The sequence below is a fragment of the Abrus precatorius genome, unplaced genomic scaffold, assembly GCF_003935025.1.
Source record: "Abrus precatorius isolate BTA unplaced genomic scaffold, Abrus_2018 Scaffold6, whole genome shotgun sequence".
NCBI classification, from domain to species: domain Eukaryota; kingdom Viridiplantae; phylum Streptophyta; class Magnoliopsida; order Fabales; family Fabaceae; genus Abrus; species Abrus precatorius.
Window position 1 is genome coordinate 15,441,533 of NW_020874406.1, and position 11,640 is coordinate 15,453,172.

The 11,640-nt window shown below is 27.4% G+C and overlaps 1 protein-coding gene across 1 annotated transcript; it reads right to left on the minus strand.

Annotated features, from left to right (window-relative positions):
• Positions 1 to 1,767: 1,767 nt before the first annotated feature.
• LOC113869900 (probable N-acetyltransferase HLS1) lies at positions 1,768 to 3,185 on the minus strand. Its single transcript, XM_027506418.1, has 3 exons — positions 3,003 to 3,185; positions 2,733 to 2,914; positions 1,768 to 2,632 (listed from the first exon to the last, which is right to left on the minus strand). The coding sequence occupies exons 1-3, from the start codon at positions 3,183 to 3,185 to the stop codon at positions 1,768 to 1,770; spliced, it is 1,230 nt and encodes a 409-aa protein (XP_027362219.1).
• Between the last annotated feature and the right edge of the window lie 8,455 nt (positions 3,186 to 11,640).

The following is an 11,640-nucleotide window of genomic DNA, read 5'->3' on the forward strand; positions in this document are numbered from 1 at the left end:
TAATAATTTTAATTTTGTTTTTTTACTTTTTCTTTATTTTAATACCTTTTAGTTGCTTTCTTATTTTTTTTTAATTTATACGATTTCTATTCTGTAACATCTATTTAATTATTATTTCTACGTATGGTAACTGATAAAAATAATAATGATGACGATTAGTACACTTTTTCCGTTAAATAATAATTAATAATTATACCACCTCTTATCCCTTGAAAAAGAAACGAAACTATTTTTTAGCACACAAAACTTTATGACTTTGCATTTGTGCATATATTATACCTTTTCGTCAACACCTATTATTATTTTTTAATATTCATATTATTTATAATGTATTGGTTAATAAAAAAAAACAATAAGAGACTAAATTTAATATTATTAAATAACATGATATGATTATGTTATAAATTTAAAAAAATTGATATAAATCCTTTTTTTCATATTATAATAGGGCTTAATAATTTCTACGCGAACGTGGATAAAAATATATTCTAAATATGTTACCAATTACGCATTTATGATTAGCCACTATTTGCCATCCTAGTTTTATTTTCTCCTTAATTGATTAAACTACTGAAAAAAATCTCATTATTTCTTTCCAGCGTTTTCTTTCCAAAATTCTCAAGTTTCAAACAAAAGTAGTGTGGAAAAAATACATTTTTATAGGAAACATAAATTGTCCACTATTTTAAAACCTTTTCGTGAATATTATTATTATTTTCTTATATCTTTCCTTCTTTTAATCAAGAGTATATTTACATCCAAAACTAATGTCATAAAAGTAATTATAGACATTCTAAGTCTAAGTGGTGGCTTCACTGGGGTTCCAAGAAATAATGACAACATTTGACTGCATACGTTTTCTCGCTTTAACATTGAAAATAAAAGTGATGAGAGAAAGTTACTGTTCAACCGTTTCAACGGAATGTCTCACTGAGAGAGAGGAATCATTCATCGGCAAACAACTCGAAAGTTCTCATTTCACACACAAGAAAGCGCATGTCCCATTGAATATGTATGTTTAATGCCCTCCCAACTGTATAGCAAATACCAAGTTAAGAGCGCCTCAAAAGGACCAATAACCGCATTAGTAGGCTTACATCAATATTTTAGCTTAATGGAAGCCAATTGACTCACGCTACCACCATTAAGAAATACTATACTAATAAGAACTCAACAATCAAACAAAATTGGGCAGGATAAGAATAGGATCCTCACCTGCGGGCATATGATCTAGATATATATAATGTGAAAAATAAAGAAAAGATATTGGGCCAAAAGGTTCTTTCAGAAAAGATTAGCAGCATGACATGCCCAAACACAAAAGGATATTGGGATTCACACACGAGTTCATATTCCGTAGATTTATTTTCCTTCTAAAGCCATATCCCATTATCGATATAAAAGTGTGGCATGGTTATAGATTCGAATATTTATATTTAGTAAAATAATAGTAATATAAGTAGGCAAGTCCAAAATCCGAAGGATGATAGGTAAATAACACCGGAAATGAAGGTTGGATTTGTGTGGAAAGGGATCTGAAAAGGCACATCCATTTACGAAAAAGTTAATTCCTAACAACAAAAGGTGAGAGGATATTCCTTCAACTTAGCAAAACAAAAATTCACACATCGCACATTCTCTCCATTCCCACCTTCAAGTCGTTACCCTAACTAGATAATATATTTGACAAAGTATACACACAATTAGAGGAGAGAGAAAAGAAAGAAAAAGACAGAGAACCAAAAAGTCGAATTAGACGTTGACTCCTTAGACCTCTCTGGGGTCAACAAAAATGGACACGCCAGGGGGAGATTTGGTCCAGTCACCAACGGAACCATCACTGTAATCCTCACCCAGCCTCTTAATACACCATAAATCAGCCTCACAAGACAGCATCTTCCAGTGGGGTATCCCGAACCTCAAGGGCTCGCGCGTGGACACCTCCGTAGCCACCACCGTGCACCCACGTTCCATGGCAAGGTTATGCGCGAACCCACACAGGGCCCTCACCATCTTCACAGCCTCTGGGCCCTCCCCTCCAAGCCCATACATGAAATGAAACCCAAACGGCCTAAACAAGTTCGGAATCGACGGCAACCGCAACCACGGCAAGGCCCGGTCCACCACGCGCGTCGTCTTAGCCAGCGTCCGCTTCACGCGCGACGCGCCACGCACCTCGAGCGTGAACACTTCCTTGGAGTTCCAGACGCTGATCATAGCCCAAGAGTGAGGTGGGTCCGACAAGAAACGATCTGGCCCGGCCCATGCCTCGGCGCTGTAGGACCCACGTGGAACTGCAAGGAAGGTCCCGATGCTAAGCTTGTTGTTCAGAACAGAGTCAATGTCGCGCGGGAAAAATTCTGTGGTGGCGAAGCGGTTACGATAGAGAGCCTCAGCGTGAGAGGGAGTGAGAGGAATGATAGTGACCTTTGGGGACACTCTGGCTCTGTGGGCGAAAACGGGGTTGACAAGGATGGACGGAGTACGGAACTTTGAATACCCGCATTTGTCGGTGAAGAGCTTAACGGACGCTAAATTGTCGTTTTCCGTTGCCATGTACGAGTATTCAGCTCCATTACCTCTGAACCATGCCTCCATTTCGTGCACTAGTTTCAATCCTATTCCCATTCTCCTGAATTAACATAAAAAAAGAAAAAAACTCTAGTTAACGCCACGTCATTGGCATTTACCATTTAGTCTTTGTTACGGTTATTCGTTGAATAAGAACGTACCGTTGATTAGGGGAAACGCGGAGGCCTAATATGTAGGCGAGTTTGGTGTACACTGGAACGTGTTTCCCTTTTGTAGCTTCAGTGTTGTTGTGCTTTCCGTTTCTTGAGAACCTTTTTCCGCACGTGACCGTTTTTATGCAACCTCTTATCATTCCTACTATTTCGTCGCCTATCTCCGCCACCTGTTAGCAAAATAATCATCTTATGATCACTTTGTGATTTGCTTAATTAACTTAAGAGAAATCAATTTGGCGGAGAATTAATATATACCAGCATGAGAAAAGCAGGTGAGTGGCGAACCCTGCATACCGGGTCACCGAGCAAGTCCGTGAACAGAGAAAGCTTGCCACTGGGTCCAACTTCACAACTCCTTTCAACCGCTTCCACTCTCTCTCTGTCTTTAATAGGGTCGAACTTTCTCACAACCACCCTGGCTATTGACTCTTCAGCCATGTTTGCTAAAAATGAAGGGGAGACGAATTATGGCCTTCTATAGATAACAGGTGGAGAGAGTTGTGTGAGTGAGCAACACGCAGGTTTTTCAAGACTCATCAACGTGTGCACTGTGCTATAAGCAAGGCTTCGTAATTTGAAACGCGAAGCAGAGGCTGAGTGTTCACGACATGATTTGGTATCGCAACAATTTGGAAAAAAATCAGTGATATTTATATAAGAGGAAATTGCGAGCCAAGACGATTGAGAAAGAAACAAGAAGAAGAAGCGAACTGTGTATTCAGATATTTCTGCTTTTATTCTTAGTCAGTTGGCACTCGCAGAGGTACGAGTTGAAGACCTCTTGCGGCCTTTAAATACTCAACTTTTGAGCACTTCTTTTTTCGGTTTTTTTTTTATTTCAATTTCTCTCTCCAGAATCTACACTTGCTTTGCTTTAGGTTCCAATTGTATATTTATAATTTAAAAATGAGCTTGAATACGTCTTTGTCTATTCTCCTTTGTTAAATTTTCTCTTTATAGGGGGATTTTTTTCTTGGGCATTAAATTTTACAAAAAGAATAATTTATTTGGGTAAATTTTTCTCGCTCTATAACTTGCAGCGGTAATAATACGACGGAAAACGAATAAAATGATTGTATTAGAGTAATTAGGACCGGCAGGGGAAGGGGCAAGGGGATGAGGAAGTGGCGGCTATGGCTGCGCAGTATTGTGGAGATGTTCCTCTTAATTTAATTTTGAATGATTTATTTTATACGGAAGGACGCGTTGCCATCATGACCCCATTTGTAATGATTACCTTTAATACTCTCTTTCCCTGCTTCCTTCGCCCCATAATGTGGATGCATCTACTAAAATCATGTGTAATGAGAGATGCACATGTATATTTCATGTGGTTGGGATATCTTCCATCTAAACTACAAATTTTTTATCCTTATTTTGTACCGGTAACTTATTGATGAAAAATTATATCATGTTTACTTATTATATATTATATAAAACATCCATATAAAATTCGAAAATTAAGAATTTAAAATGTAACACATTGTCAAAATATCTAAAAGAATGACATCTGATGTTGTTTAAATTATTTAAAATAAGATTAAAAACTCAGAAAATTTATTTTATTTCATTTCGTTCAATCCTTCTTTCTTTTAACTTACTTTGAGACTTATAAAATGCAACGATCTCAATAGTTATATTTTTCTTATCATTTTATTGACTTCTTAAATTATTAAGTTTTATTTAATTATATATTGCTTTACTTTACCCGTCATAATTATTTCAAACATATTATAGTGATCAAATTTTAACCACAAAAAAATTGTTCTGGCCTAATAAAAGAGTCACAAAAAATTACAAAAAATAAAATGTTGGTTCATTTTTAGAATATTTTTTGGAAAATAAATTTTCATCATTTTTCATATTTTTATAAATTGTGTGTTTTTAATGTATATAATTATTTAGTGATATCGTGTTATTAAAATTAAAATATTATAAAAAAAACATAATTTTCTAATAATGATCAGTAATTTAATTTCAATATTTTAGTAATATTATTAATTTATATTATTTTATCAACAATATAACTGTGTCTTAATAAGGGATCATTTTGTGATTTAATACATAAAATTATAATATTATAATAGAAAAAAGTTTAACACTTCTGATAGAGAGCCGAAAAAAACTAACATAATTCTATCAATTATTTATGAAAATTTTAATAATAGTTATTGCCATAAAAGTAATAGTCGTTATAAATATTCAATTCAATTTAAATATACCGATAGAATAAAAATTTTACATCATCGCTCAATTATATATTATTATATCATTAATAATTTTGTTTATTTGTAATAATCAGCCTAAAAATAAATATTTACAAATTTTTTAGTTAATGAAAAATAAAAAGATTACATTCACAATGCACTCAAATTAAATTTATAAAAAATTTATCATTATAAAAATTTTATAATAATTTGGTGTATTATTTCTTATTTTCAAATTGTTATAACAATATCTTTTTAAATAAATTTTTTTAATCTCTATATCTAAGAATTGATTTAACTAAATAATAATTACATTATTTAATTTAAAAATATTTATTGTACTTTGTAATTTTAATGCAGTATATATTACTTTTTAATTAAAAAATAATAATTTTAAATTTTTAAATTATTATTGTTATTTATTATTTAATAAATTTCATGTTTCATATATCATTTAATTTTTATTAAAATTTACATTTGTAGAATATTTCATAGTATTTTGATATTTCAATGATGTTATAAATTTTTTATTTTAGAATTTTTTTAATTTTAATTGACAATATATTTTTTATATATTAAAATCATAATACTATTTTATATTTTAATATCGGATTAATTTCGACACCAAAGTGAAACGGTCGGAGATGTACGTATACAAAATTATAAAACCGTACAAATTTAAAATATTAACGCAACACCATTATATTGCTTACAAATTATATAATAAAAACAATACTAGAATATAAGTTAATTTTAATTTTATTTTAAGTAAATTAAATATTAAAGATATTTATATTTTATCAATATTTTATGAAAGTAATAATATGTTTTAATATAAATTTTGTTATTATTGTTATTATTATTATTACTATTATCATAAAAAAAATTTAATAACGTGACAGATATCTCAAAATATTTATTTTTTAATTATATTTTTTATAATTATAAATTTACTTTATTGCTATTCTTCTTAAGATCATTTCACTATTATTTATTCAAAGTTTTAACTTAACTTTGACAATAAACTCTAATGATCGATGTTAATAAAACCATGATAAATATTATAGAGCAACAAGACAATAACCAATGAATTATAAAATATTAGTAAAATTATTTTGAAAAAAATCATTAAATGTAACGGAATGCATTTATCTAGGTATATTTTTTTACATATATTGTTTCGTGTGATTCAAAGAAGAGTAAAATAATTTTATTTTTTTTACTGTAATTTATATACTTTTCATGAATACAATATCTTAAAAGACACTATATCCTTTATGACCGTAATATTTTAAAAAAATTATTAAATGTTTATATAATAATTAGTGTACAATAAAAATAGCAAATAATATGTATCTTAATCTATAAGTAATTAATTTATTTCCTGGACGATGTACAGTTAATAAAATGTAAAGAGAAATACTTTTATAAAAAAATAAAATTATTATAATAAATAATAGGCATCTAAAAATAAATAATTAAATTAAAACATAAATTATAGGTTAAATAACATTTATTTATCACAATAATAAAAATAAAATCCTTTTATCACTGTAATATTTTTAAAAATTTTATTTTAAAATATTAACATAGTAATTAATACACAATTAAAATAACAAATAATATATATCTTAATTTAAAAGTAATTGGTGCAAAGGACAAGAAGAACTGCTAAGCTTAATTTAAAACAGGTGACCACGTGTGTTATTTACTGTGTTATCATGGATGATATGTATAGCATGTTGGCATGTTGCAAGACTGTTTGCATGAAAATGGGTGTCAATTAGGGTTACGACGAGCATGCATTATTCACTTTCTACCAAATACTATGTGTATATGGATAAAGCCGTAAAATCACAAAGGACGCATCTTCCATTCTTTTAACGACAAATTGGGAAAATTATCAACAATAGTTGTTATAATTTATTCTAATATTAAATATAGTTTTAACAAAATTTTATTATTTAATATCAGTTTAAGGCTGATATTAATAAATCCGTTTATTTATTTGTTGTTTCAGTTCTGAACACTCACTGATTAGTGACTACTGAGCTGCAAAAGCAGCTTTCCTTTCCGCATCTGCTGGTGGGGTTGATTTGCCAAGCGTGACGATCGTCACCGTTGAATCACTATCATCTGTTTCTAATTGACGGCTATGATAACTTTTTCACGAACAGCTAAGATTACTGATTAAAGCCTATGATATGAGAGAGAAGTTTCACAAGCCTGCGACGCAGTCCTATTGATTTTGATTATCAGCTCATCCTAACCTTTGCTATTATTATTCTTGCTTGTTTTGACGTCAGCAATTCATTTTCATATTTTTTAAGATCCCATGTTTAATATAAATTTTAATTATATTTAATAATTTAAAATTCATTTTATTAGATCTTAAAAGATAGCATTTTTACTTTGAAACAACATTATAAAATAGAGAAATTATGCTTATATGATGATTTGTTGGAATTAAAAATAATAAAATAGTATAAAATATAATATATTAAAAATATTAAATATTATAATTATAGTATAAATATATTTGAAATATCTTAACCTGTATTCTTTTAATAGGCATGAACCCTATCCTATACTAATATTCGCAGTCTAACAGAAGACGAGAATGAACAGATGAACAGGCAGCAGTCATTATCTTGAACAGAATTATAAAAACCATCAACCGATGGATCGGTCACGGCCGATTCGATGGTTGGGGAGCAAAGGAACTGCGTCACCAGTGATAGATTGGCATACACGTAAGTACTGTTGCTTAATACTCCCAGTTTGGCAGTTTCATATTAAAGCAGGAGAGAGTTTATTTGGCAGCCACAAAACCGTTTTGATAATGATTGGTCATTAAAGGGAGTGGATACGTCACCAAAACTTTGGGTTATACTAATAATTAATGATTCAATCATTTTCCCTTAAATTAGCATTCGTATTCAGTAACTGCTACTTTGAGTACAAATGGGGCAAAACGTTCCCAAGGGTTATTTTTGTTTTTCTCTAATCTTCTTTTTCATTACTATAATATCATTTCTTTATATTTATACATTTAAATTTTTTAACATAATTTTTATTTTTTTAGTAATTTTATTATTGTTTTAGTTTAACTTTAATTTCATTCTTTACATTTACAGTAACTAATAACTGTATATAATATTTTAAAATTAAATAAAAATACTGTTATTCTTCATGAAACTATTCTTGTCAATTCTTTTGCAGTTTATTTCAATATTAAATTAATATTATTCTTTTTATTTATATATTTAAGGATTCATGATGGAAATAAGATATATTTTAGAAGGTTAGGAATTGTCAATTTAATAAAAATGTGAAGTTAAGATTAAAGGAATTTTTTTTTCTGAAATTTTATTATTGTGAATAAAATTTATTTTGATTTATACATTTTAACTAGAAAAAATTTAAAATGGTTTAATTTATTAAAATTTTAAGTAAAAATATATTTTGATAGGCTTAAGTAAAATAAACTAATCATAATGTCAAATTTATTTAATTTTAAAAAAAAAGTTAGTAAACTTAGAAGCAGGACCAACCCAGTTATGCCAAAGCCGAAAGCGAATTATAAAATAAATAATAGTAATTTAAATAATTACAACAATAATACTATATAAAAGCCAAACAACGTTGTTAATATATGAAAGAAGGTATTAAAATATGTGTTGAATGCATTAAAATTATTAAAATAGGTATTTATTTAGATAAAATTGATCGAGACATGAATTAAATTAAAATTAGTTTGAAACTTAGCTTGTTAGTTAGTTTATTAAACTTAACCCATAAGTTAAATGAATTAAAGTTTTAGTACTTCGAACTTTTTTTCTATTGAAATATTTGAATATAAAAAAAACTGTATTAATAAATTTAAATTCCTCCATTTACGTTATAAATATGTTAGTAAGTTCGTCAGTGTAAATTTATACGGTATAGGTAAACTTCACTATAAAAACTTGTCATTTATGATATAAATATAAATAATGATTATGTGTTAAAATTATATTTTAAGTATAGTCTTGGTCTAAAATAATAACAACAATAATGTAATTTTGAAATATTATATTAACAAATAATGTATTATAATAACATTTATGATAATATGTATTAATAATACTATTAATAAAACTATTTATTATACAACATGTCGCATTAATAGGATAATCTCATGGTGTTAATATTAATAATTTAATTATACTAACAATGACAAATACAATAAATTATTAGCAAATAAATTTTTTATGCATTATGTCAACAAGGGTAAGTCAAATGATTAATATTTTTATTAATATATGATTATGAGATTTTAGTGGGTGCCTTAGTAATTAAGAAAGAGTGTACAACAATACTTTAAAGGGATTTTAATTTAACATAGCTGATAGATTCTTTTAGTTTATTTATGAGTTAAATTTGTGGGCATTATACAATAGCTTCTACTTCTTTCTAACCTGAGTGCATACATACATACCGGTTATATTAGTAAAAATAATAAATAAATTTATTAATTTGATTATTTAATTATATGCTATAGTGATTATTTTATATTAATTTTTATCAAAATTAAATAATAATAATAATAAATATATAATTAATTTTTTTAATATATTCAAAAAATTACACATTACATCATTTTTAATTTATATTAGTAAAGTTTTAAATGATTTTAAATTATTACGAGATTTTAGAGTTATAGTAAAACTTTCCAAGTTAATAGTAAATCGCTGGACATATAAAATTATTTATTATATGCTATAAGAATGGATGTTTTTTTATAAAGGTATATCAGGACGATGTTGTTTTATTTTAATTTTTTACAGTCGATAAATATATATTTGAAAGATACAAATTAAACATTAAAAAATGTGTGTAAGAAAGTTATAAATCCTAGTTTTTAAAATTTTAATGGCTCTATCACACTGCGCATAACTTTTTCTCATTCTGTCCTTTTATATATTTAATTGAGCGGAAGAACAAAACTTGGTCACTGCTTCATCCAAATTTCTTTAATATCTTATGCTATCTCTGTCAGGAAAAAGGTTCAGCAAAACTTCATTATTTCCTGCAAATTTGACATATTGTGTTATGGCTATCGGGTTACACGAAACCGTTTCTGTGAAGTTAAAATTATTTGATTCCTGTGTCTAACCTTTTCTTCAGCATCATGTAGGGGAAGCGAAGTAAAACAAGCTCATAGATGATACTCAATTCATATCTTGGTGATAAACTGATAAAATACAATTTTTAACTTACCCAGTGGAGATTGCTACTCATTCTACAAGAATGAAAATAATATATCATATATAGGTCATTTCAAGTGGTTCCGGCACTAATTTATGTAAAAAAATATATTCTGTAATGTATAATTTTATATTGATAATAACTTACGATAGTAACAATAGCTACAAATAATGCGAGAACTAATATACGGCAGCGACAAAATAATGCCATTCTTTAATAATAATTCATGACGGGTGATGTGAACATTCGCACAAACCATTTTTTAAAAAAAAAAACTCATTACGTTGTATAATGACAAATGAGTGTACATTGAATATAAGAAAAAAGTTGTTAGATATTAAAGAAAAGTATCTAATAGCTTATAAATAAATATTTTAAATATAATTTGTATTTTAATATATATATACACACATTGCTACTAAAGGAACTAAATGTGTAGATTAAACAAATTTAAAGGGTCACTCTACGAATTGAAATACCTAAAAAATTTAGATTTAAGTGAAATAATAAATTATGATTTAATAGGTGTAAGTTAAATAAAAAATTTTAATTGAATATAAATTTTTTTAATTTATAATAGTGTGAAAATATCTCCTCTCTATTTATAAATATGGTTAAATTTAATAAACTTAACACTTTTAAGTAAAAAGTTTTATATTTAAAAAATAAAAAAGGATGATGAAAGTCCTGAATGGCTAAGAACAAGAACATAACTTGTTTGGAATCAATCTGGTAGTTCTGTGTAGATAAGTTGAATTCTCTTTTGAATGACCAAATGTACCTCTAGATAAATATCCAACAATTTACCTATTAAAGGAGAACAAACATCTAGTTTACCTAAAATCTAAAAACAAATTGGATTTGATAATCTCAGATTAAATTCCACAGTCACCATTTCATAATACTTAGAAATAAAACTATCAACATTTAACTTTACTCCCTGCGAAGAAGAGGAATCCATATAACATCTACAAGACCTGAAACAAATTTTGATCCACCCTTTATAATTTTGATATTTAGACATTTTAATTTTATTATGATAAATTTGTACATTTATTTATACACAGTTTCTTTTGTAAAATGATTTAAATTTAATTAGTTAATAATAATAATAATAATTAATTATATAATTTAATTACTTATTAATAATAATTTTTTTGTTATTTTTAAATACTAGAATATAATAAAATATTTGGATTAAGAAAATACTAATAGAAAGATCACTGTATATATTTATTCATTTTCTCACTTTATTTCCCTTCTCAAAACTATAACATTAAATATTATATATCATTTATATTATTAGTTGTTATTATCATATCATATATACTCTCTTTATCATTTTTCTCGAATTCAAAATTCATTTTATTTTTTTAAAATTTTAATAATAATTAAAATTAACGAGTGGCAGAAATTTAAAACAAATAAGTAGTTTT

Coding starts and splice junctions, on each gene's coding strand:
- LOC113869900 (XM_027506418.1), bottom strand. CDS start 3,185: ATGGCTGAAGAGTCAATAGCCAGGGTGGTTGTGAGAAAGTTCGACCCT. Junction 2,915..3,002: donor CACCTGCTTTTCTCATGCTG/GTATATATTAAT, acceptor TTTTGCTAACAG/GTGGCGGAGATAGGCGACGA. Junction 2,633..2,732: donor CGCGTTTCCCCTAATCAACG/GTACGTTCTTAT, acceptor ATGTTAATTCAG/GAGAATGGGAATAGGATTGA.